General features: G+C 42.7%; 1 protein-coding gene and 1 long non-coding RNA gene across 4 annotated transcripts in view; one reads left to right on the plus strand and one right to left on the minus strand.

The window, feature by feature from the left end:
- LOC106578973 (serine-rich coiled-coil domain-containing protein 2) overlaps positions 1-28000 on the plus strand; it is a 115864-nt gene that overhangs the window by 12374 nt on the left and 75490 nt on the right. For all 3 annotated transcript variants that reach the window (XM_014158325.3, XM_014158324.3, XM_014158322.3), the window contains exons 2-3: positions 19317-20797; positions 20968-21155. In XM_014158325.3, coding sequence (XP_014013800.1) covers positions 19357-20797; positions 20968-21155 — 1629 coding nt within the window. In that variant the 5' untranslated portion in view covers positions 19317-19356. The remainder of the gene's footprint in view (positions 1-19316; positions 20798-20967; positions 21156-28000) is intronic.
- On the minus strand, positions 1630-27920 carry LOC106578983 (uncharacterized). Its single transcript, XR_001322557.3, has 4 exons — positions 27816-27920; positions 26808-26978; positions 6613-6715; positions 1630-6503 (listed from the first exon to the last, which is right to left on the minus strand). It is a non-coding gene; the product is annotated as an uncharacterized LOC106578983 (long non-coding RNA).

Raw genomic sequence — 28000 nt, forward strand, 5'->3', positions numbered from 1 at the left:
TTCGGCAAAAGCACATTTTGCAATATTCTGAGTAGATAGCTCGCCATCACGGGCTAGCTAATTTGACACCCACCAAGTTTGGCGGTCACTAAACTCAGAATTACTATAAGAAAAATTGGATTACCTTTGCTGTTCTTTGTCAGAATGCCCTCCCAGGACTTCTACTTCAACCACAAATGTTGTTTTGGTTCAAAATAATCCATAGTTATGTTCAAATATCCTCTGTTTTGTCTGTGCGTTCAGGTCCCTATCCGAACGGTGACGCGCGGACGCATGTCGTGACAAAACATTTCAAAATATTCCATTACTGTACTTCGAAGCATGTCAAACGCTGTTTAAAATCAATTTTTATGCAATTTTTCTCATAAAATAGCGATAATATTCCGACCGGGAGACGTTCAAACACTGAAAATGTAAAATGGACTCTTCACGCGCGCGCCGGTGTCATTGTTATCAGATCGACCACTATCCAAATGCGCTACTGTTTTTCACCAAGGGACTGCAGAGTCATCATTCCCCGTTCTGGCGCCTTCTGAGAGCCTATGGGAGCCTTAGAAAATGTCACGTTACAGCAGAGATCCTCTGTTTTCGATAAAGAGGCTATAGAAGGCCAAGAAATGGTCAGAGAGGGCACTTCCTGTATAGAATCTTCTCAGGTTTTGGCCTGCCATATGAGTTCTGTTATACTCAGACACCATTCAAACAGTTTTAGAAACTTTAGGGTGTTTTCTATCCAAATCAAACAATTATATGCATATTCTAGTTTCTGGGCAGGAGTAATAACCAGATTAAATCGGGTACGTTTTTTATCCGGACGTGAAAATACTGCCCCCTACCCAAGAGAGGTTAACAGATGTGCCTTATTTAAAAAGTTAATTTGTGTAATTTCTTTCCATCTTAGTGCATTTGTGCCAATCAGTTGTGTTGTGACAAAGTAGGGGGGTTATACAGAAGATAGCCCTATTTGGTAAAAGACCAAGTCCATATTATGGCAAGAACAGCTCAAATAAGCAAAGAGAAAGGACAGCCCATCATTACTTTAAAACATGAAGGTTAGTCAATATGGAAAATGTAAAGAACTTTGTACGTTTTTTCAAGTCGCAAAAACCATCATGCGCTATGATGAAACTGACTGGCACAGGAAAGGAAGACCCAGAGTTCCCTCTGCTGCAGAGGATAAATTCATTAGAGTTACCACCCTCAGAAATTGCAGCCCAAATAAATGCTTCAGAGTTCAAGTAACAAACACATCTCGACATCAACTGTTCGAGGAGACTGCATGAATCAGGCCTTCATGGTCGAATTGCTGAAAAGAAACCCCTACCAAAGGACACCAATAAGAAGAGACTTGCTTGGGCCAAGAAACACGAGCCATGGACATTAGACCGGTGGAAATCTGTCCAAATTTGAGATTTTTGGTTCCAACCGCTGTGTCTTTGTGAGACGCAGAGTAGGGAGTAGTACACAGCGTTGTACGAGATCTTCAGTTTCTTGGCAATTTCTCGCATGAAATAGCCTTCATTTCTCTGAACAAGAATAGACTGATGAGTTTCAGAAGCAAGTTATTTGTTTCTGGCCATTTTGAGCCTGTAATCGAACCCACAAGTACTAATGCGCCAGATACTCAACTAGTCTAAAGAAAGACCGTTTTATTGCATCTAATCAGAACAACAGTTTTCAGCTGTGCTAACATAATTGCAAAATAGTTTTCTAATGATCAATTAGCCTTTTTAAAATGATAAACTTGGATTAGCTAACACAATGTGACATTGGAACACAGGAGTGATGGTTGCTGATAATGGACCTCTGTACTGTTATTGATATATTCCAGCTACAATAGTCATTTACAACATTAACAATGTCTACACTGTATTTCTGATCAATTTGATATTTTAATGGACAAATAATTTGCATTTCTTTCAAAAACAAGGACATTTGTAAGTGACCAAAAACGTTTGAACTGTAGTGTATATTGGAACGATTTTGTCTCTCATTCAAGTGGATGTTCTGGCTAGCAGTCCTTGGAGTGTTCGGTAAGTGTTTTAACGATATTTTAATTTCTCTGCGTTCCTCTGCAGAGAAGTGACTCAGCTGTGTATGTGTGCTCAAGGCAGCGGCTAGTTTGCTGGGTATTTGACTTTGCCTGATCAGCAGACAGTCCCAGAAAGGGAGGTTCCCTAAAATAACATGGCATTCACATAGGCACAGTGTAATATCCAGTATGAGACACATGGACTCATTGTTACAAAGCAGAGGATAATGAGGCGTTCATATTTATATTTTTTTTACAAATCTATTAGCCTACTGGTTGAATAAAGACCTCGGCCAAGTCCTATATGGCATCCTATTCCATATTTTGTGCACTTCTTTTGAACAGGTCCCATAAGGCTCTGGTCAAAAGTAGTGCACTATGTAGGGAATAGGGTGGCATTTGGGACGCACTCTCCTTCTGCATCCTCTGTGTTGTCAGCTTGAGTCATTGTGCCCTGCACGTTGTGGTTTATGCTCATTGTGGTTTAAGGGAATGTTGTGCGTTCTATCATCCTCCTCTACAGAATAGGAGAGTGCTGCTGCAGGTAACTCTGCCTGGTGCTCTCTGGGTGACCTTGTTCTCCCTGTCTGGACTAGAGGGCACTTTGCCTTGAGGTGAGAACCACTTTTAGATGTTAGCCTAATGGTCATGCATGAGCTAAGGATTAGGCTGTCATGGATGGCTAATTGCCTTACTACCTTGCTGCCTTACTACCTTAATACCTTGCTGCCTTACTACCTTGCTGCCTTACTACCTTGCTGCCTTACTACCTGCCTTACTGCCTGCCTTACTGCCATAGTATTGAGTTAGGCTTCTACACTGAGTGTACTGGATATTATGAACACCTGGTCTTTGCATGACAGACTGACCAGTTGAATCCAGGTGAGCGCTATGATCCCTTATTGATGTCATTTGTTAAATCTCTTCATCTTCACTGATTAAAGTGGGAGGAAACGGGTTAAATATTTTTTAAGCCTTGAGACAATTGAGACATGGATTGTGTATGTGTGCCATTCAGAGGGTGAATGGGCAAGACAAAACATTTCAGTGCCTTTGAACGGGGTATGGTAGTAGGTGCCAGGCGCACCGGTTTGAGTGTGTCAAGAACTACAACGCTGCTGGGTTTTTCACGCTCAACAGTTTCCCATGTATATCAAGAATGGTCCACCACCCAAAGGACATCCAGCCAACTTGACACAACTGTGGGAAGCATTGGAGTCGACATGGGCCAGCATCCCTGTGGAACGCTTTCGATACATTGTAGAGTCCATGCCTTGACGAATTTAGGCTTTTCTGAGGGCAACAGGGTGTGCAACTCAATATTAGGACTAATTAGGCTCAAATCTGAACATTTCTAACCTTGAACCCTGAAGTAATTGATCTGGTTTTGAAAATAACTCCTTTCACTTCTCTGATCGACTCTTGACCACTACAATGTTGAGTCAGACGTCTGGAGAGGCGTACTCTAAATGCTCTCTGAAAAGCACACATTTGGACCTTAAGAAGGTATTGGCTGTTAAAATCATGGCTCTGCAGCAGACATACAGTGCCTTCGGAAAGTATTCAGACACCTTGACTTTGTCAAAATTTTTGTTACTTTACAGCCTTATTCTAAAATGTATTAAATATTTTTTTCCCCCTCTTAACAGGTGTTTAGACATTTTTGCCAATTTATTACAAATAAAAAATGGATCTATAACACATTTACATAAGTATTCAGACCCTTCCTTTACTCAGTACTTTGTTGAAGCACCTTTGGCAGCGATTACAGCCTCGAGTCTTCTTGGGTATGACGCTACAAGCTTGGCACACTTTTATTTGGGGAGTTGGTCCCATTATTTTCTGCAGATCCTCTCAAGATCTGTTAGGTTGGATGGGGAGTGTTGCTGCACAGCTATTTTCAGGCCTTTCCAGAGATGTTAGATCGGGTTCAAGTCTGGGCTCTGGCTGGGACACTCAAGGACATTCAGAGACTTGTCCCGAAGCCACTCCTGCGTTGTCTTGGCTGGGTGCTTAGGGTCATTGTCCTGTTGGAAGGTGAGTGCTGAGTGCTCTGGAGCAGGTTTTCATCAAGGATCTCTCTATACTTTGCTTCGTTCATCTTTCCCTCGATCCTGACGAGTCTCCCAGTCCTTGCCACTGAAAAACATCCGCACAGCATGAAGCTGCCACCCCCATGCTTCACCGTAGAGATGGTGCCATTTTTCCTCCAGACGTGACGCTTGGCATTCAGGCCAAAGAGCTCAATCTTGGTTTCATCAGACCAGATAATCTTGTTTCTGGTCTGATGTGGGCTGTCATGTGCCTTTCTCAAGTGGGCTGTCATGTGCCTTTTACTGAGGCGTGGCTTCCGTCTGGCCACTCTATCATAAAGGCTTGATTGGTGGAGTGATGCAGAGATGGTTGTCATTCTGGAAGTTTCTCCACAGAGGAACTCTAGAGCTCTGTCTGAGTGACCATCTGGTTCTTGGTCACCTCCCTGACCAAGGCCCTTCTCCCCCGATTGCTCAGTTTGGCCAGGTGGCCAGCTCTAGGAAGAGTCTCAGTAGTTCCAAACTTTTCCATTTAAGAATGACGGTGGCCACTGTGTTCTTGAGGACCTTCAATGCTGCAAAAAATGTTTTGTAACCTTTCCCCAGAGCTGTGACTCGACACCTAAAGAACTCAGACCATGAGAAACAAAGATTCTCTGGTCCGATGAAACCAAGATTAAACTATTTGGCCTGAATGCCAAGGGTCACATCTGGAGGAAACCTGGCACCATTTCTATGGTGAAGCATGGTGGTGGCAGCATCATGCTGTGGGGAGGTTTTTAAGCGGCAGGGACAGGAAGACTAGTCAGGATCAAAGCAAAGATAAATGGAGCAAAGTACAGAGAGCTCCTTAATGAAAACCTCAGATTGCGGCAAAGGTTCACCTTTCAACAGGACAACGTCCATAAGCACACAGCCAAGACAACGCAGGAGTGGCCAAATAGAGCTCCATACCGCATTGCCATGCGCATCCCAAATTTTAGAACAATGCGGAGGGCTCTGTATAGCTCTGCATTGACATGATTGGTTGACGGTTGGTGGGGGCGGTACATCCTGTATAAACACAAACTCACTTCCTTGACACAGTGCTGCACTGCTCCGTGAAGCACAAGAAGTATGAATGCCCTGCCTTCTGCTGAGGCCCTATCACGGTAAATGCTGCATGGCCAATGCAGATGTCGGATTGACCATTCACCCAGATGCACAATACACTTCTCTCTTTCCAGAATGCGCTCTCTACTGCCAATTTGTTTTGTTTTGTTTTATTTCATTTCATTTACGAGTTTTGTCAATTTAGTCATTTTTTTTGGTTTGGAGCGCTCCTGTCAATGTTGAGTAAGGACGTGCACGCATAGAAGTAGGCCTGTAGGCTTTCTGGCCTTTGCACAAATGTAGGCATATAAATGTGCCAATTTGGAGATGTGATAGTATTTCTGATTGGCATAACGCACCACCTCTAATGACCTGTGGAGCTTTTCAAAGTAATGTTTTCTTCACCTCAAACAGCAAGCAAACAAAGTCTGTTTTTACATCCATTAAGAATTACAATAATTCTTCACTGTATTTGAAAAATCTTTCCAGCTCTCTCCCTTTTGATAACCACTCGGCGTGAAAAGGGAAAAATGTAACGCTCTGATACAGTGGAAACGTCATAAAATAGGCCTACCTGATTTGCTTCTTATCAGTGCTTGACTTGGACTGTTTATATTTAAGTGCACAATACTTTTGAGCTAATATTCTATAAGAGGAACAGGAGCTCAAGCAGTAGAACATTTGAGGTGCTAGTACTCGGCTCTGGTGAGCTACTGCCTAAGTCAAGCACTGCTTCTCATCCCTTGCGCATATTTTTTTTAGTTGGTGATAGCCCTAGTTACAGTTCATTTAAGGAAATCAGTCAATTAAATAAATTCATTAGACCATAATCTATGGATTTCACATGACTGGGCAGGGCGCAGCCATGGGTGGGCTTTGGAGGGCATAGGCCCACCCACTTGGGAGCCAGGCCCAGCCAATCAGAATGTGTTTGTCAGTTATACTTTTTATTTGAACTTGTTAACTAGCTAGCAACAAACAAAAACATTGTGTAGAAAATTGCTTTTAGTTGCCTGGCTTGCTAGGTTGACATTAAAAATGAATTCAGTAAAACGGAAGGGTTTAAAATAGAGAAAGTAGGCTATTTAGAGCACTGGGCTGCTTCATAACTACAACGAAAAGTTTGATGTCGCTACGACAATAGTCTACAGACATGTCGATAGACGGACTGTAACCCAACCCTTCGTATGGTATCCCATATAAAACAGTTCCCAGACATGTTTTGAAGAATACATGTCTTGTATAATTTGAATGCTGAGTGCAAGGTCTCTCGCAGTTTAAACATTTGTAGCAAACTGTCTTTTAGTCAGGGGACTCCATGACAAACCATCTATCCTGTCCTCCATCTGTAGAAAAACAAGGTAGAGTTGTGACACACAGCACTGATTACATCATCAATGGTTGTTGGATGAATTCCAGGACAGACAAGTGATAGCATTTTGACCTATGACCAACCTGAAGTGGGACTGGTGTTCTGCCTCAACCTTCTGAGCCTGATATGGTAGGGGGGTTTCCACGACACTGCTGAACAACAAACCCACCAGGTTTTGTAAGTAGCCTGTGAATTAAATAATATATCATCACTCAATAAACATATATAAAAATAAAAAACTTTTCTGTAGTTTAGAAGTAAACTACACTAATAGCAAATACTGAATAGATTAAGGCCAGTGATGCTGACACCGTTACTATTTGAGGTCAAATCATGACAACAGTGATCTTCAGGTCGGAAAGTCGGAGCTCTAGAAAGATGCTAGAGTGTCCGACTTGGAATTCCGAGTTGGATGACCGTTGAAAACGATTTCTCCCAGTCGGAGCTCATATTTTTTGCTCGAGTTTTCTTGAATGCAACATATGCAACCAGTTGTGTAACATGACATTGCTAAATGCTTGCAGTAACATATTTGTAGAATGCTAGAAAAAAAGACTGATACTCAGGCTTGACAAATACCATCCTTCATTTTTTTTTTGCCCTAGAAAATCCGTAATAGACTTATGAGAACAGGCGTGTTGCTTTAGCACTAGTAGCAGACGAAGCCCCTGAATGCAAGCTAGTGCTAACTAACCTAGCACTTGATCATGACTCCCAGTTCCATTACAGCAAAGGCAGAATGCCGCCAGGGCCTGAGTTATCGAGAGCAAGTGCTAACCCAAACAACACGCCTGTTCTCATAAAAGTAGCTAGCTACCTAACTTACAAACACAGGTTAGTTACCAATATCTTTGTCTGAGCTTAAGTGAATTGGCTAGCTAGCTAACGTTAGCTAGCACGTATCTTATTAGCTAGCCAGTTCGAGTTGAAAATTATCGAGAGCAAGCTGGCTAACTTTAAATCCTATCAAACCATATCGTCAGGTGCAACGTTAGCTATGCAAATCTGACTCTGTATGACATTACATTACATCACATTACACATTAGGGACAGGCTATGTATTTAGCGAGCTGAATCATAGTATCCTAGCTAGCTAGCTAGCTACTCGACACACATCAGTCACAGCCATCATGTCATACGTTTGTTGAATGTAATCCATTCGTTGCCATCTTGCACAATATTGTTGAACGCATTAGAAGTTTGCACCAACTTTATGGAAGTCCATTTTCACTCCTATGCCGAGCAAGTGTGCGTTGCAGACTTGACAACATGTCCACAACACATGGCAGCTGGGGACGGACCACACCTTGTCTCTTGTCAATTGGACATCAATGGCAAAAGTGGACGTGTAAGTAATTCATACCCGTCGTGTCGCACTTACTTCCAAATCTCGTTTTGGATGAGACTGACTTTATGACCAAAGTTATCCTATTTACACTTTTGTTAGTTAATTTTGAGACTAGAATGAATGTTTCTGACTAGGGTTGCACATTTTGGGGAATATTCAGAGGTGGAAACTTTCCATGGGAATTAACAGGAACATATATTACAAATTAATATTAATACCATTTAAATGTAGATGTTTTTTGCATTGGATATATTTACCATATCATATGGAGACAGAAACATGAACCTTTTACCTTATCATAAGTAGACATAATTGCAAATGGTTAAATCCATCCAATAGAAAAAAAAACAAAAAACAATTTAGTTACTCATTGAACTTTAATTAAATGAGTTGACTCTTCACATGGGATGATTTCACTGAACAACAAAAGAAAGGGGATATTGAATGATCCCCAATGATCCATCGCATCTCCCAAAAACGTTTTCTACATGCATCTGTAAAATGATAGTCTAGAAACTAAAGCTTTGGTTGTCTTCCTCTCCGGCTTCCATGTCTTCTCCCTGGACCTCCTCAATATCCACCTCTTGAACATCAGACTCTGAGGCCTCATTTTCACTGTCACTTTCCAACCTTGTTGAGGGTGGCTCATTGTCTGGCTCAAAAAGCCTCAAATTTGCCCAGATGGCCACCAATTTGTCAACCCTTGTATTGGTCAGCCTGTTGCGTACTTTGTTGTGTGTGGTCCCAAACAAGGACCAGTTGTGCTCTGAGGCGGTTTATGTTGGTGGGATTTGGAGGATGATGGAGGCAACAGGGGAAAGAGTCTCGATCCACAAAGTCCCTTCCACCAGGTGGCTGATGAGATATGTTGGCACGACTGCCATGTTGCATCTCCATCCCAAAGCCCTTGCTTGGAAGTGTACTTTGCCAGACTGCCAAGAACCTTGCCCTCATCCAGGCCAAGGTGGCGAGACACGGTAGTGATGACACCATAGGTCTTGTTGATCTCTGCACAAGACAGGATGCTCTTGCCAGCATACTTGGGGTCCAACATGTATGCAGTGGCGTGTATGGGCTTCAGGCAGAAGTCTTCACGCTTTTTGATGTATTTCAGAACTGCAGTTTCCTCTGCTTGGAGCAACAGTGAAGTGGGCAGGGCAGTACGGATTTCTTCTCTTACATCTGCAAACAGAGTCTGAACATCAGACAGGATGGCATTGTCTCCCTCAACCCGTGCAATGGCTACTGTTATAGGTTTCAGGCTGCTTACCACTCTCTCCCAAAATACATCATCCAGGAGGATCCTCTTGATGGGGCTGTCCATATCGGCAGACTGTGATGTGGCCATTTCTTGGAGAGACTCCTTCCCCTCCAGGAGACTGTCAAACATGATGACAACACCACCCCAACGGGTGTTGTTGGGCAGCTTCAATGTGGTGCTCTTAATCTTCTTACTTTGCTTGGTGAGGTAGATTGTTGCTATAACTTGATGACCCTTCACATACCTAACCATTTACTTGTTTCGCTTGTAGAGTGTATCCATTGTTTTCAGTGCCATGATGTCCTTGAGGAGCAGATTCAATGCATAGGCAGCACAGCCAATCGGTGTGATATGAGGGTAGAAGTCCTCCACTTTAGACCAAGCAGCCTTCATGTTGGCAGCATTGTCTGTCACCAGTGCAAATACCTTCTGTGGTCCAAGGTCATTGACTGCCTTCAGCTCATCTGCAATGTAGAGACCGATGTGTCTGTTGTCCCTTGTGTCTGTGCTCTTGTAGAATACTGTTTGAGGGGTGGAGATCATGTAGTTAATTATTCCTTGCCCACGAACATTCGACCACCCATCAGAGATTATTGCAATAGTCTGCTTTCTCTATGATTTGCTTGACCTTCACTTGAACTTTGTTGAACTCTGCATCCAGCAAATTAGTAGATAAAGCATGTCTGGTTGGAGGGGTGTATGCTGGGCGAAGAACATTCCATGTACAGATAAATAGTTAAGCAGTTAGATTAAACAACTCCTTTGTAAGATAAATGCTTTAAAATGAAACATGTATGGAAACAGGTGAATTAAGACTCCTCGGTTAGCAGGCTCAAACAAGCTAAAACCCACATGTTAGCAAAAACTAACTAGCAGAAATTGTTAACAAGTTAGAAATAATTTAAACACACATTAATCTAGGCTACTATTAACTAGTTAACGAAAAATCATGTCATATAAAATATATTCACCCCACCCAGTATTGTTATCAAACTTACCAGAAAGTGTCTAGTCCTTGACTCAGACAGTGTAGTAGTGTGTGCTCAATAGCATCTCATTAGTGTGCAAGATCTTGAGAATCAGCTATACATGTGATGGAAGAGTGCACTGTGCATGCAAAGGGTTGCAATTCCATTGAATTGGGATAGTTTAACCAAAATATGTCGCAAGACCTAGAATTGCCTTCCACAAAAAAGGTTCACTGTTATAAGCAAACTTTTTTTAATGAATTTAAGCAAAATTCCCCAAATTCCCGGACTTAACTTCCCATGGAAAAATTCTGGAAATTTACCGGAAAGTTTTTGACCCTTTGCTACCCTATTTCTGGCTCATATCGATGACACAGGCCGTTTTATAACCAGAGAAGTTGGTTCTAGGAATCAGTTCCCCTTTAAGACATGATGGCATGATAATGACTGTCTCTGAAATGGGCATGAAGTAGTGGGCAAGCATTGGGGGCATCAAACGCACCATTCCCATTTCAGTAGGCTATTTGTGGTGAAACACTTGTTCATTTATAAAAACACGAGACACCACGCTGCCTAAAAAGTGCAAAGCTATATGCCTGTGTAGTTATAATTATCCCGCCCTCGTGCTTGTTCATTGATAACCCATCTATCACATGATTTACCATTGGAAGTCGTCACTGGGGGTACACTGCGTAAGCAGGGTTCCAAGGAATATCCATATGAGCATAAAGCATCACATCTTCATGTGCACTGACAGCTTTAATGCGTCCCACAGTTGTTACGTATCAACAGCAGCTCTGCCTAGACTTCTCTTGGGGTTTCTGTATGCCATTCTATTCCAATTTCTCAGTTTTGTGTTTTAGATTACCGTTTTCCTCTTTTTTAAATTAGGTTTTCGCTCTCAGAATCACTTTTTAATTTTTTTTTTAGAGAACATCATATGTAGTTTTTATAAGTTCACAACAATGGAGACCACTTTTTGAGGTATGGTAAAATGTGAGATATTTCAATTTTTTTTGGTTGTAGTTACCCTTTCATTCCAGTGCGCACCTAGCAAGAGGCTGTTTAGCGGCAGTGTTTTTGTAGCCACATGTGATGGTTTGCAAAACGAATACCCACTGGATTGATGCAAATAATCATATCATTCTGCCAGGTAAGCAAGCATAGGCTACTTTTTAGTTAATATTTAATTGAGAAGGTTTTTGGGAAAAAGTTCCATCTACCGGAAGACTTTTCATTAGCATCATCACTAACTGCTACACAAATTTGATTCCTTTACTAAGTTCAATACATTTTTCAGCATTTTTTAAATTCTGTTTTAATGTCTGGATCCTGTGACTCCATCCGCATTCTCCGCATTGTGGATTTTATAGGGCCTTACGTGTGTGTGTGTGCTAGTGATGCTTTTTCTCCTACTGTAATTTATCTGTGCTGGTTTTTAAAGGAGATCTGTCGTGGAAATAGTGACAATGATTCCTGTGAAAGCGTGATATACCCTGGGATTTATTTTAATGAGGCTTTGGCCTGCCAGCTTGTCTGACCTGGTTTAAACTGATTTGACCTGGTTTAGACTGAGTAACCAGTGGATTGGAGGATAACAATGCTGGCTAGTAGGAGGTGGTGGTGTATCGTATGTTGGGCTTTCCATTGAACCTAAGCCCAGAGGGAGAGAGGGAGAGAGGTAGTGAAGGACAGCCAAGGTGATGGAAGGAGAGTTAGTCAACTGACCTCTAAGCTCCAACTAGACCTGGAACTGTGAAAGTGTCATAGATAGGTTGCTGTAGTGTTATACAGTGCCTTCAGAAAGTATTTATACCCATTGACTTATTCCACATTTTGTTGTTAAAAGCCTGAATTCAAATTGGATTCAGTCGTTTTTTCCTCTCACCCATCTACAAACAATACCCCATAATGACAAAGTTAAAAACATGTTTTTAGAAATGTTTGCCATTTTTGGGAAAATAAAATACAGAAAAATCTATTTAGATTAGAGTCACCTTCGCAGCGATTACATCTGTGAGTCTTTCTGGGTAAGTCTCTAAGAGCTTTGCACACCTGGATTGTACAAAACATTATTCAAGCTCTGTCAAGTTGGTTGTTGGTCATTGCTGGACGCCATTTTCAAGTATTGCCATAGATTTTTTTCACTCTGTCCTTTTAGGTTAGTGTAGTGGAGTAACTAAAACGTTGTGGCTCCATACTCCGTTTTCTCCTATCACAGCCATTAAACTCTGTAACTGTTTTAAAGTCACCATTGTCCTCATGGTGAAATCCCTGAGCGATTTCCTTCCTCTCTGGCAACTGAGTTAGTAAGGACCCCTGTATCTTTGTGGTGACTGGGTGTATTGATACACCAAAGTGTAATTAATAACTTCACTATGCTCAAACAGATATTCAATGTCTGCTTTATTTATTTTTTATCCATCTACCAATAGGTGCCCTTTTTTGCGAGTCATTTGAAAACCTCCCTGGTTTTTGTGGTTGAATCTGTTTGAAATGCACTGCTCTATTGAGGCACCTTACAGATTATTCTTTGTGTTTAGTACAGAGATGGGGTAGTCATTCAAAAATCATGTTAAACACTATTATTGCACACAGAGTGAGTCCATACAACCTATTATGTGACTTGTTAAAGGTATACTTCAGGATTTTGGCAATGAGGTCCTTTGTCTACTTCCCCAGAGTCAGATGAACTCGTTTAAGCCTTTTTTTTTTTGTCTCTGTGCCCAGTATGAAGGACGTTTGAGGTATTTTCGTGTGCCAATGCTAACTAGCGTTACCCATAGTGCAATTTAATGTAATTTAAATTCAGGCTTTAACACAACAAAATATGGAAAAAGTCGAGGGGTGTGAATTCTTTCTGAAGGCACTGTAGATGGCTGCTAAATATCTGTGTGTTTGTGTGCTAACTGCAACCCGGAGGTCACTGCGTTACGAAGTTGAGAGCACAGGAATATCACCGTCAGTAGCAGAGTGCCCCTCAAACGGATGAACTGCAGCAGGAGTACATCTAATCTCCATTTGATTTGGCCTTGGAACCGCTCCAGGAGGGAGGGGGAGAGAGTGTTGGTTGCAGCCAGGTGCCCAGTGTAGTCTACGAAGGCCAAATGTCACGCCCTGACCATAGAGAACCATTGTTTCTCTATGGTATAGTAGGTCAGGGCGTGACTAGGGGGTGATTTAGTATATGGATGTCTATGTTGTATTCTAGTTTATTATTTCTATGTGGGTATTCTAGTTTTCATATTTCTAGGTTGGTGTGCTTGATATGGTTCCCAGTTAGAGGCAGCTGGTTATCGTTGTCTCTAATTGGGGATCATATTTAAGACGCATTTTTTTCCACCTGTGTTTGATGGGATATTGTTTTGAGTTAGTCCACGTAGCACCTCTTAGTTACGGTTCGTTGTTTGTTTCGTTCTTTCTTTGTTGTTTTGTGCATTTCTAATATTAAATATGTGGAAACCATATCGCGCTGCACCTTGGTCCAATTATTACGACGAACGTGACACCAAAGCTCATTAGCACGCTGTGCAAACCCATTCATCTGCATGCATTCCCTGTCCTTGGCCAACCTTGCAACACCACAATGCAGCACAGCAACTTTCCCCTGCAGCAACATAGCTTAGTCTACTACTACCACACACACACACATTAAGGCATGCACGACATGTCAGGTTGCGTTGGTAGAAGTTGTGATAGGGTAGGAACCAAAGTGTTGGTCAGTTTCCCAAGGGACCCTTATTACATTTGAATGTTACATTCATGGCTCAAAATGGATATTGCACATGTCAATATTGCAATTTCGTCAAAACAATTGATTAATTGTGCAGCCCTAACACTCTCTCTCTCTCTTCTCTGCCTCTTCTCCCTTCCGCACTGTCATTCACCCTGCCCTTTTTTCAATACTCTTGATGAGATGGGGCTGATGGCTTTGAACCAGTGCTAGCCTACACTGATTGCTGATTAGACCCTCCATAATCCCTAGAATTCTCTCTCTCTCTCTCTCTCTCTCTCTCTCCCGCTCTCTCGCTCTCTCGCTCTCTCGCTCTCTCTCAACAAAGCCCAATGTAGAGTCATTGCTATAGACACCAATGCAAACGACACTCAGTCCCGAAAGTTTGAGTTTCTCACTTCTGCGGTATTTCAACCCATGACCTGCAATAAGACTCAGGCCGGCTGCACATAGGCCTATGAATGTTCTGGATAACCCAAGCTTGAGAATATGCTGTTTTGTTCTCTTTTTTTGTGTTAAACTCAAATTTCAACACTTGACTGGCTCCTGACACTTTCCTTCGGGCTTCTTCTGTTCCAAATTGGGGTTTTATTTTCATAACACCTGAGGGGCCTGACGGGCCTAATCTCCATTCTCTACTGAATAAATACTTTGTACTTCAAGCCCCTGGGGAATGATTTACCCTCGTCATATTGTGTCTGTAGGCAGAGCCATGGCTACGTTATCATCTCGTGGTTTTATGGGGGAGGACTGCATATCCCTGTTACATGCACCTTTTACAGTAAGGAAGGCCTGTTTGGGTCATTTCCATGTAAAAGGACCCATTAGCACCATATATATTTTATTACTTTTTTTTTCTCACAATTTTCCACCCTTAAATGTGGAATAAGCAAAGGTGTTGGTTTCTGGTCAAACATCTACCAGAAAAAGTCTTCAAAGGTATTAGGTTCCTAGGTTTTGGGAGTTTTTCCTAGGGAGTTTTTCCTAGCCACCGTGCTTCTTTCACATGCATTGCTTGCTGTTTGGGGTTTTAGGCTGGGTTTCTGTACAGCACTTTGAGATATCAGCTGATGTACAAAGGGCTATATAAATACATTTGATTTGAATTTGATTTGATTAGAAAGGCACCAAAACACAATGTTGAACTAAAGGCCCCAGACAACTAATATCAACACTTATATTTAGTTTTGGAGGACATTTTCTGCTTTCTGTAAGTTTAAGAAACATTGCCTTGTGCCTTGAAATTCTGTTACCAAAAACCCATATATCTCTAAGATATTTTCAGATTTCTCCCCTTCATGAGGAGGGAGGATGATGAAAGTTCACAGAAGTAACAAGGTAGACCTGTCAATTAGTTAGTGCTTTTAATATATTTTGTTAAATGAATAATTAAGTGATTAAAACTTGAAATTCCATTACCAAATTGGTAACAGAATTTCCCCAAAATTGGTAACGGAATTTCTGAAATTGAATTGGCTACAACGAGAAATCATAGTTGTCACAAACCACAGTTGGGTTCACAAGTTAGGACAAGTACAGTAGATTACAGTAATTAAAAGTATAGTACAGTACAGCAGAGTAGAGTACAGTATAGTTCAGTACTGTACAGCAAAGTAGAGTACAGTAAAGAAAAGTAGAGTATAGTAAAGTACTGTACAGTACACAGTAGAGCACTCTAGAGTTGCGTACACTAATGTACTGAACTATACTGTACTCACTGTATTGAACTATACTTTAATGTACTGAACTCTACTGAGCTCTTATGTGCTGTTCTTTGATGTCTGTGTTTCATGAGTTTGGACGTCTATGATCGGTTCAGATTTGGTCCAGTCCGGACCACCTGAATTTGGTCTTGTTTGGGGGCAGAGCTCATTGAAATGATAGCCAGTGTGTAGAACAATACCCAAATATGAAAAGGAGGATATTTAATATTTCTACCTTTTTGTGTACCTATTTAGGATACATCACCATGAAGATAATGACATTCATATCCATAATTATGCATTTTTGTGTCTTACAGATCAGGGACCGATGATGAAATTATGTTACCGCAATTCCGTGACGGGGTGTAAATTCACTTCACTTACTGTAGTTCAATAACCAAAATAGATTTTTTTTTTTATTTTGGTGTCAAGTCAAGGTGTCATGTGATAGCTGACACCCCATTCTTTCTGCAGACATCTTTAAATATTCATTCGGAGCAGATACAGTATTTAAGAGGTTTTTAGAAACCGTGAACACACAAAAAACTGAGGGAGATTTTATCGAAATTCTGTTACCAAACTTTAAATCTGCACAGTTCATCCAGTAAATGTGTTTTTGTAACATTTTGTTACAAATAGTCCTTGTACATAAGAGTACATGGTTTGTTAAACTTTGAAATCAATGTTTTTTTGTTTGGCATACATTTTTAAGTGAATAATCTGTGTTGCCGTTACCGCGGAATTGCCCTTTGGTGCTACTTCTGTGAATGCATGCCAGCCCCTATCCCACTCCTTATCATCATTCATGCCCACCGGGCATCATCCACATGACGGTAAGGTTGTTGTCATTTGCATGGAAGCTTTTGTGTATTATCAGTCTCCCATAGACATGGTATGCGTCCCAAATAGCACACTATTTGTATTTTGTATTTATTATGCATCCCCATTAGCTGTTGCCAAGGCAGCAGCTACTCTTCCTAGGGTCCATTAGTTCCTGCCAAGGCAGCAGCTACTTTTCCTGGGGTCCATTAAAGTTAAGGCAGTTATATATATATATACTGTGTGCCCTCAGGCCCCTATGTAGTGCACTACTTTTGACCAGGGTGCCATTTGGGATGTAGCCATTGACTTTATTCCTCTCCTCCAAGTTCTCTCTGTATGTCAAATCAAATCAAATGTATTTATATAGCCCTTCTTACATCAGCTGATATCTCAAAGTGCTGTACAGAAACCCAGCCTAAAACCCCAAACAGCAAGCAATGCTGGTGTAGCACGGTGGCTAGGAAAAACTCCCTAGAAAGGCCAAAACCTATGTCTCTCTGTCTTCTCTGTTGCTGCCATGCTATGTTGTCATCTTAGGTCTCTCTTTATGTAGTGTTATGGTGTCTTTCTTGTCGTTATGTGTGTTTTGTCCAATATTTTTTATTTTTAAACCCAGCCCCCGTCCTCGCAAGAGGCCTTTTGCCTTCTGGTAGGTCGTCATTGTAAATAAGAATTTGTTCTTAACTGACTTGCCTAGTTAAATAAATAAAAAATAGAAGTCTCCTCACAGCTTCAGGCTGCTCTCTACTTGCCCTCAGATAAGAAAATCCTACTAAACCACATTTATCACTGAATTTTCATGCATGTATTTTTTTATATATTTTTTTTATTTTTAAGAATTAAATACTCTACATGACCAAAAGTATGTGGACACCTGCTTGTCAAACATCTCATTCCAAAATCATGGATATTAATATGGAGTTGGTCCCCTCTTTCCTGCTGTAACAGCCTCCACTCTTCTGGGAAGGCTTTCCACTAGATGTTGAAACATTGCTGCAGGGACTTGCTTCCATTCAGCCACGAGCATTGGTGAGGTTGGGCGCTGATGTTGGGCGGTTAAGCTTGCAGTCGGCGTTCTTCCACACCGATCTCGCCAAGCCATTTCTGTATGGACCTCGCTTTGTGCATAGGGGCATTGTCATGCTGAAACAGGAAAGGGCTTTCCCCAAACTGTTGACACAAAGTTGGAAGCACAGAATCGTCTAGAATGTCATTGTATGCTGTAGCACTAAGATTTCCCTTCACTAGCCCGAACCACGACATTACAGCCCCAGACCATTTATTCCTCCTCCATCAAACTTTGGAAACTCATTTCGTGAAGCTCCGGACTAACAGTTGACGTGCTGACGTTGTTTCCAGAGGCAGTTTGGAACTCTGTAGTGAGTGTTGCAACTGAAGACAGGCAATTTTTATGTACTGTGTGCTTCAGCACTCGGCGGTCCCGTTCTGTGAGCTTGTGTGGCCTACCACTTTGTTGCTGAGCCGTTGTTGCTCCTAGACGTTTCCATTTCACAATAACAGCACTTACAGATGACCGGGGGCAGCTCTAGCAGGGCAGAAATTTGACGAACTGACTTGTTGGAAAGGTGACATCCTATGATGGTGCCACGTTGAAAGTCACTGAGCTCTTCAGTCAGGCCATTCTACTGCTAATGTTTGTCTGTGGAAATTCCATGGCTATGTGCTCAATTTTATATACCTGTCAGCAACGGGTTTGGCTGAAATAGTTGAATCCACTAATTTGAAGGGGTGCCCACATACTTTTGTATATATAGTGTGTATATATTACATACCTTTTTTAAACGGTAGACCCCCCATTATAAATTGAATTGTGTGCATAATTTCCAATCACACATTCATTTTTGTTCTTTCTTAAATATATTTTCCTTCTTTATTATTTTCCACTACTACCCCTAATTGGAGTAAACTAATGGACAACAATACTTAGGTTTCTACTTCCAGCTTATACAAACTATATACATTTTACGGACACTGTACATTTCACATGACTTATTCTTTTTTTTTTTATTTAGCTACCCTTTCTCTGAAAACCATCCAGTTTTGATTTTCTACTTGCCATATTTTTGACGGTGCTGTGATGTTTCACAAAAGTTCTAAACTTTTCTATTCTCACAGTTTCTACAGATTGTACAGTGAGGGAAAAAAGTATGCTGATTTTGTACGTTTGCCCACTGACAGAGAAATGATCAGTCTATAATTTTAATGGTAGGTTTATTTGTCAAAAATGTTATAAATTGATTTGCATTTTAATGCTATCGGCCGCAATTTTCAATTGTAGCTGTGACATTACATGCGAGGGTTTAGTCTAAAGGTTATTAAGGTAGATGCTCTGCAACACTAGCCTCCTGGGTGGGATTTTAAATGTCAGAGCAGTGTAAGGAGCGGGTGCAGTCAGGAAAGCTGTGTTGTAATTTGCTGAGTAGCATTGGGATTATTAGGGGTGTGGTACAGTATCGAGTATGGCATGTGTATGTGGTTGTGCTCCACCAAGTCCTGACTCTCAGTGCCTGCCCCTGCCAGTTAACCACTAGGTCTGCACACACCCTAGCCTTTTGAAGCACCAGGGCACTTTAATGGGCACAGTAAAGACTGCTTTCCCAGAACAGATGTTATTGATCTTTTACAGCTACTTTGCACTAAAGGTTTGTCTGTTTCTCATTAGCTTGAATAGAATATTCACAGAAAGTAACCGACTGTCATTTATTTTACTGCATTTGGTAGGCTTAAAGTCTACCTCTACGTTTTCTTTTGTGTTAGAAATAACAGGTTTGGGTTGGTAAAATTTTAGCACGACATGTTCTCAAATCTTTCTGTCTTCCTCGCTCTATTTTTCCTCCTTGTTCTGTCTTGGCCTCCCTCTTCTCCTCCTTCAATTTCTCTCTTTCTCCTCCCCTTCTCTAATTGTCCATCTCTCTCTCTTTCCCTCCACAGCTCTGCCAGCCCTGCACACCCATGATCCAGCAGGCAGCTGATGGAAGATCCGGTTCCCAACTTGCCCACCATGGTCTCCAGGCTGCCCAAGTTTGGCTCGCGCCCCACGGCTGTGGCTGCCACCGCCCCACTGAGCAATGGGACCCGCCACCACCCTTCCTCCAGCACCACGGGCAAAGGGTTACCCACTGCCACCACCAGGCAGAACGGAACAATCCGGATGCCCTCCTCCTTCTCTCTGAAGTGGAAGAAGGGGAAAGGGGGAGCCCCTGTGGAGAGGGGGGGGGACTCATGGGAGGAGGACAGAACTGGAGCTGGGCATCACCCCCGACAACCGCAGCACTTACCAATGGTGGTACGGGAGATTAAGAAGCCGTCTAGCATGCCTGCCACAGTTAAGGTACAGGGGTGTGCTTCCACCTTCCCCAGGACTATACGCTCCAGAACTGGGTCTCGCGGGGCCATCCCCAAACAGGCCTTGTCTGGACAGAGTCTCGGCAATGGCAAAGCGGGTCTCAACGGCCAGGCGGGTGGTGTTGGGCGGTCTGGGACCGGTTCACTCAGGCGGGGCCAAAGCCGTGGTTCTCCCCACAGCAACCTGACCAGCAGCCTGTCCCAGTCCAGCGACAGCCTGGAGACGGCCACAGAGGAGAACATGGTGCGCTCCCAGAGCCTCACCCACGTCAAGAGGATCCCCTCCCCCACCGAGCCACCCATCATCCGCTCCTACTCCTTCAACAGGGCCTCGGAGCTGACCAAGGAGCTGCCCAGGCCTCTAGCCAAGGTCAAGACATCTCCCCTGGCCAGACCCACCCCTGTGCTGAGTAGTGGGGGGAGAGGAAAAGGCCTACATCTTAGTAAGGGTGGACCTAGACCAGTGCCAGGCAAGGCTGGGGTGGGAACAACTAGCTGCATCTTGCCACCCATCACACTGAGGAAGTCCTTACTACCGAGTTCAGCCTCCTCCACCACCAAGCCTTCGGCCCTCAGCTACAGGCTCACACGACCCTCCCTCATCAAGCAGCCTCACCCTGTCCTGGCCGCCACCTCCCAGAAGGTCCATGGCAACAGAAAGGAAAGCGAGGGGAGGAGGAACTCGGTGGAGATGCCCCGTGTCACCCCAGACCTGACCAGCATCACTGACAGCCCAGTGAGCACCCCAGAGGGCCTGCTAGAGGAGCCTGTGGCGTCCAGTGGGGTCCATCCCCTGGGGGAAGGCCTGGAGGACATGTCACTCTCCTCCACCTCCTCCCTGGAGCGCAACGACACCAGTGAGGAGTACATGGACGATTTTGACAACCTGGGAAATGGAGGAGACTGCATTCTGCTGCTCCCGGCCCAGAACGGAAGGCTCGACCAATCACAGCCTGACTTGGATGATGACAACACAGACGTCAACCGACGGCACGGTGGAACCTCCATGACTGGCCTTCACAGCTTCCTGTCTGACAGTGTGGACTGGGCCAGGATGGGACTCACTGGTAAGATTTCACATTAATCAAAATAATTGACTTGAAAGACTAAGAGCCGGTTTCTCAGACACAGGCCCTAAATGACATACCATAATATTAACCAAAACAAATTAACTAATATTCCTTAAGTGATTAGGTAGCAGGCAAGTAACACCTCTTCATTCTCCACTCTGTTTTAGGGGGGTTGTCTCGGCGTACTAGCCAGGCCCTGTCTGGGGGTGCAGAATACCCCCTTGGCTCATCTCTGGACCTGTCCCCCTCAGATTCTGGCTCGGGGGGGACCTACATGTGGGACGAGGAGGGTCTGGAGGCCCTTGGGACCATCACACACCCCTGTGGGAGTTACGACTCAGACCTCAACAGCATGGTGGGTCTGGATAGAATACAATACCATTTAATATAATACACTATATATACAAAAGTGTGTGGACACCCCTTCAAATTAGTGTGTTTGACTATTTCAGCCACACCCGTTGCTGACAGGTGTATAAAATCGAGCACACAGCCATGCAATCTCCACAGAGAAACATTGGAAGTAGAATGGCCTTACTGAAGAGCTCAGTGACTTTCAATGTGGCAGTGTCATAGCATGCCACCTTTCCAACAAGTCAGTTCGTCAAATTTCTGCCCTGCTAGAGCTGCCCCGGCACACAGAATGTGACCGCCGAATGCTGAAGCGCGTAGCTCGTAAAAATCGTCTGTCCTCAGTTGCAACACTCACTACCGAGTTCCAAACTTTCTCTGGAAGCAATGTCAGCACAATAACTGTTTGTCGGGAGGTTCATGAAATGGGTTTCCATGGCCGAGCAGCTGCACACAAGCCTAAGATCACCTTGCGCAATGCCAAGTGTCGGCTGGAGTGGTGTAAATCTCTCCGCCATTGGACTGCGGAGCAGTTGAAACACGTTCTCTGGAGTGATGAATCACGCTACTTGCCCAAATGCATAGTGCCAACTGTAAAGTTTGGTGGAGGAGGAATAATTTTCTGGGGCTGTTTTTCATGGTTCGGACTAGGCCCCTTAGTTCCAGTGAAGGGAAATCTTAATGCTAAAGCATACAATGACATTCAAGATGATTCTGTGCTTCCAACTTTGTGACAACAGTTTGGGGAAGGCCCTTTCCTGTTTCAGTATGACAATGCCCCTATGCACAAAGCGAGGTCCGTATAGAAATATTTTGTTGAGATCGTTGTGGAAGAACTTGACTGTCCTGCACAAAGCCTTGACCTCAACCCCATCAAACACCTTTGGGATGAATTGGAATGCCGACTGCGAGCCAGGCCTAATCTCCCAACATCAGTGCCCGACATCACTAATGCTCTTGTGGCTGAATGGAAGCAAATCCCTGCAGCAATGTTTCAACATCTAGTGGAAAGCCTTCCCAGAAGAGTGGAGGCTGTTATAGCAGCAAAGAGGGGACCAACTCTATATTAATGTCTATGATTTTGGAATGAGATGTTCGACGAGCAGGTGTCCACATACTTTTGGTCATATAGGGTAGGTAAATGTCCTCCTTTGATCTGTGTACTATGACAATGTGACAACCTCCATCTTAAAATGCCAGAGCATGGTTGGTTGTGTGGTCTCTGCTTCACCACAAAGCCTGCTTTAGTTTCCCCTTAAAGTTATTTAGCTCCCAACAGGATGGATGAAGTTTTAATCCATCATCGGAATGGGAGGCGTCAATCTTCAGTACTTTGGTCTCTACTGCACGTGTGTTGGAGAACAAGTAGGATGTGTTTCTGTTTTACCGACTGCGCTTAATCCTCGCTGGCTGTCATAATGCATTTAACCTTTGTCCAATGAACTTTTACTTTTACTTACACAGCTTTTTTAATAGTCAGCGTTTTACTTTCCCTGTTGCTGGAGTAGAAAACTTTCACCCTCGCTACTTCCCTTATGTGGATTATCCTGGGTGATTTGTATTCTAGAGGGTCGAAGGGTGTCCTGCTGGCTTTGACCTTAATGAGCTCACTGCCTGGCGCTGTTTCTGTACGGGGTCTCTGCCCACAGTATCACTGTCCCCAATCCTATATCACTACTCAGGACTTTGACCTACAGCACAGGTCCTCAATGGTGCTGGTATTTCTCTGACCAGTGTACTGTATGCAGTCAGGGTTTATGCCATTCAATGCACCACTCTGCTCCTGTACACGTGCAAGACCTCTACATACAGTAGTTATCTGTTTTTTCTGTTATCTGTTTGAATACTTTTAAAGTGCATCTTTCCTTACTAACTAACCACTGACCTGTAAGCGATTGCATGGTCTGCAGCCTATTGCTTTCACCAATCTCAGCTTGTCAGGTTTTTGATTTAAAAAAATATTGAACCTTTATTTAACTAGCCAAGTCAGTTAACTTCTATGGGCTGGACACAGCCAGTGAAATATCAGGGCGGCAAATTGAAAAACAACAAAATGTCATAATTCAACTTTCTCAAACATACAACTATTTTACACCATTTTAAAGATAAACTTCTCATTAATCTAACCACGTCCGATTTCAAAAAGGCTTTACAGCAAAAGCAAAACATTAGATTATGTTAGGAGAGTACATAGACAAAAATAATCACACAGCCATTTTCCAAGCAAAGACATGTGTCAATAAAACCCAAAACACAGCTAAATGAAGCACTAACCTTTGAAGATCTTCATCAGATGATACTCCTAGGACATTATGTTACACAATACATGTATGTTTTGTTCGATAAAGTTCATATTTATATCCAAAAACAGCATTTTACATTGGCGTGTGATGTTCAGAAAATGTATTCCCACCAAAACGTCCGGTGAATGTGCACATCAATTTACAAAAATACTTATCATAAACGTTGACAAAATATATAACAATTATTTTAAGAATTATAGATTGGATGCAACCGCTGTGTCAGATTTTCAAATAGCTTTACGGAGAAAGCACATTTTTCAATATTCTGAGTACATAGCTCAGCCATCACGGTGAGCTATTCAGACACCCGCCAAGTTCGAGGCAACCTAAACTCAGAATTAGTATTAGAAATATTCTCTTACCTTTGCTGATCTTTGTCAGAATGCACTCCCAGGACTGCTACTTCCACAAGAAATGTTGTTTTTGTTCGAAATAATCCATATTTATGTACAAATACCTCTGTTTTGTTCGTGCGTACAGATCACTTATCCAAAGGCATAACGCGCGAGCGCGGAACGAGAGACAAAGTCAAAATGTTCTATTACCTTACTTAGAAGCATGTCAAACGCTGTTTAAAATCAATCTTTATGGTATTTTTAACGTAAAATTGCGATAATATTCCAACCGGACAATAGCATATTCATTCAAGAAGAAAAAGAAGGAACGGCGTGCTCGTGTGACCGCGCATATCCAATCCCTTTGTTGCCAGGCAGACCACTCAGTGAATGAGCTCCTATTATCTGCCCAGTGACAGGAAAATGCTCAAACCACTTTCTGAAGGCTTTAGACAGCCAATGGAAGCCTTAGGAAGTGCAACGCCCCCCACAGACACTGTAGCTTCGATAGAGAATCAAAAGAAGAATTACAATTCTCAGACTTTCCACTTCCTGCTTGGAATTATCTCAGGTTTTTGCCTGCCATATGAGTTCTGTTATACTCACAGACACCATTCAAACAGTTTTAGAAACTTCAGAGTGTTTTCTATCCAAATCTACTAATAATATGCATATTCTAGTTTCTGGGCCAGAGTAGTAACCTGTTTAAATTGGGTACGTTTTTCATCCGGCCGTGAAAATACTGCCCCCTAGCCCAGACAGGTTAAGAACAAATTCTTATTTACAATGACGGCCTACACCAGCCGAACACGGACGACACTGGGCCAATTGTGCGCCGCCCTATGGGACTTCCAATCACGGCCGGTTGTGATATAGCCTAGATTACACCAAGGAAGGAGGTAGTGCCTTGTTCTGCCGTTGGTCCTTGCTATCCAGAATCCTTTGGACTTCCAATTCTGACGTCACCCCGTTGAAATTTAAAGGATCCCGGATTGCACTAAGCTTCTGCATTACCAATCTAAGAACCCAACTTTCTTTATTTTAGCAAATGAATCAGTGGAATGATGTTTCATTCGAGGGCACCTATTGGCTGTTGCCACGGGTGATTTTCCTGAAGCCTATCATCTGTCCAGAAAGAAGGATGCAGCCTCAGGACCAGAGGCAAGCAGAAGGATTATATAGCAGTCTTTACTGTACAAAGCACTTCTCTGAAAAGTGCTGAATCATTAGGGCAGCATTATTATAAGACAAGCGTCAATACACATTGCAGCTCGTCTCCAGTCATTTGTTTTAGTTAGGTTATGCAAAATACCTGGATTTGTTCCTTTGCTTTTGCTTCTCTATTGGAAATGAAGTACTTACGGTCCAGAACCTCTCAATACCAGTTTAGGGGCTTAGTTCACAGCTCGGGTTCCGGTTTCTCGATAGCGATAGTACATAGGCTTTAACGATGCATCTTTCCTACAACGGCCGAAGATGTAACATGCGTTTCCCAAAACACCACGCAGAGTACGTTCGCTAAATGCATCGTTGAGGTCTGTGTCGATACTGATGGGATCGAAGGACAGCACTGCTCTCGGAACAGCGTTCTCCCGTTTCAATCTTACCTTTATCATTAGAATTATTCCACAATACTGACGACGGATCAACTCCTAGAAAGTTACGATCACCTATGGCAGCATATATTGAGGCATCTTATTCTAATGCTTACCCTATGATAATGCACTAAATCAAGATTTGGCACAACATTGCACACGTTACAGATCATGAAATATATTGAGTAAAAAATGACAGACAGTAGGCTAGCCTACAAATAGCTAAATAAAACTCAATTGAATTAACATGAACTTCATTTCAATATCATTCAAATACATAGCTCTATAATGTACTTATCTTTTAGTACTCATCTCAGTTATTATTTGAAGCGTCTTCATATCCTTGTTATACAAAGAAATTGACAACTTGGTATTTGTAGTCACTGTCACGTTTGTTCTGAAGTTAGACGGTCACAGAAAGACAGATAAACATATTGATTTTGTGTTTAGTGGCGAATTTCTGTGTATAAAGGGGGAAAAGACATCTCTTCTTCAAGTGGTCAGAGGCGGTCGTTAAATAACGAGCGTTTTCAAGCGCAACTTTAGTAACGATGGTTTTGGGAAACAGCTCGGTGCTCCTACGAAGGTTCTAATGAATAAAGTAGCCGTAAGATGCTTTTGGGAAACTGGGGCCCTGGCCTATTTCCTTATATATTCAGCACAGCTCTTACTGTGATCTTGGCTAGGTTTTATTTAGTCTGACAATTTGGGGATTTTCCAGGAAGAGCACCTTCGGACAGGATAGACATATTATGACGTATTTTTAAGTTTTACGAATCATTTTGAGTCAAACAGTTGTGACCCACGTCATCTAATAACATCGGCCTATAATCATCTCATGGGATCTCATAATAGTTTGACTGCAGCTAATCAGCGCCATAGACAGACACACTGTTGTACAATACATGCATATCTGTTGGTATGTTTAAAGTTGTACTTGAGTGACCTCTACTGTAAACTGTAAGCACTGCAACTGTTGCACTCAGCACTGTAGGCATTTACAGTACACTGTCTCTGCAGTGCAGAATAATCCAGCTGTAGGATAGTTGTTTAGCAACAAAAGCGAGGCGTACGCAACAATGTGGCAAAACAGACGGAGTTGGCTTAGATCAGCGGTCACCAACCTTTTCTGAGTCGAGATCACTTTCTGAGTCAAAATGCAAGCTGAGATCTACTTCTCAGATTTAGAAAGAAAACATAAGCCTATGCAACATTAACCAATTAAAAACAGTTCTGTAGCAATGAGGTTTGTGCAGTAGGTTATAGGCCCAATACATCATCCTGCCAATGTTGTTCTTTTCAGACCATTAAAAAAATAGGAATATGATCACTGGTAATAGATCATTTGTTGTATTACTTGTGAGGCACAGCTGAGTGAGCATAGTATGCTTTTTTAAAACGTTTTTACTTGACTTAGACTGACCATCAGATGCAGGCCATGAGGGGAGGGAGGGAGCAGCGCTGAGGCTGCCTCTCACCTGACTCATCGTCCCTCCGCTCTCCTTCCCTCGGCTGAGAAAAGGGTCCAGCTGATGGCGAAACTCAAGTCGCTCTGCATTATTTCTGCCCCATGCACCAATTCATGTTGTTACCCCTGTGACCAGAGAAAGTGAAGTAGTCCTTGATATTAAAAAAAGACACAAGCTGCTAATAATAAGGCAAGCTTATGGAAACACTTTGCTATACTCATTCATTGCAGCTGCAGTGCTAGTTATAGTGTGAGTGGAAGTGGGGAGAACATGCATTTTATGGCTCATAAAAGTGTTGCTGAATAACAACAGCTGAATAACAACTTTAAACATGAACTTACTCATAAAATCAGCAGCTATTTGCTGTAGTCATGGTTTTGAAAGTTTTGAAATCTCACAGTATCAACTTTTCTGTGCGTTGGAGGCTTCTTTTTACAGTCTATGGCTTGAGGAAACTGTGCAGAAACAGTGATCTGATCTATTTGATTGGCCAGTGATGGGCCGATAGGTGCACTTGATTTTCTCTCTGGCCTGCCGGATAGGCAGATTTCTACCTTCAGACACATGCAATTATTCAACATGGAAACACGGTGCCTTCCCGGCAGTAGGGCTGCTGAATCAAGTGCACCTACCGCCAACAGCACGAAACAAATAATGAGCACTTGTCTCTCTGATAAATCGTTACAGTTGTTGGTTAGATAGCTAGCGAATTTGAGCCATATTAGCATTGACATGAAATTAGTCGAAACACCCCAAAACAAGACATGGTATCAATAACAAGCTGAAAGAAGCCACTTCGATTCCACACATAGTTAGCATGAATGACAAGAAGCTGCCATCTGGCTACAACAACAACATCCTGACTTTTGCCCCATGGAAGCGTGTACATTTGTTTTCGTGAAGTTGTCAGCTAACCCATCTATTGATCAGAAAGTGTATTCACAGTTCACACAAAGTATTACCTAAGACAGTACTGTATGAAGATAGGCTAAAACGGCTTCTTAAATATAAATCCTCGATCACACTTGTAGGTGATGCCGTGGCGATGTTGGCTAGCTACGGTCATGCGTGGAAACACGTCATCGGGTCTAACGGTCGTCTCGTGCAGAACTGCGCAAGTGCAGGCTGTCAAATCAAAGGCCCTTCT

The sequence above is a fragment of the Salmo salar genome, chromosome 19 (assembly GCF_965601325.2).
Source record: "Salmo salar chromosome 19, fSalSal1, whole genome shotgun sequence".
In the NCBI taxonomy this organism is placed as follows: domain Eukaryota; kingdom Metazoa; phylum Chordata; class Actinopteri; order Salmoniformes; family Salmonidae; genus Salmo; species Salmo salar.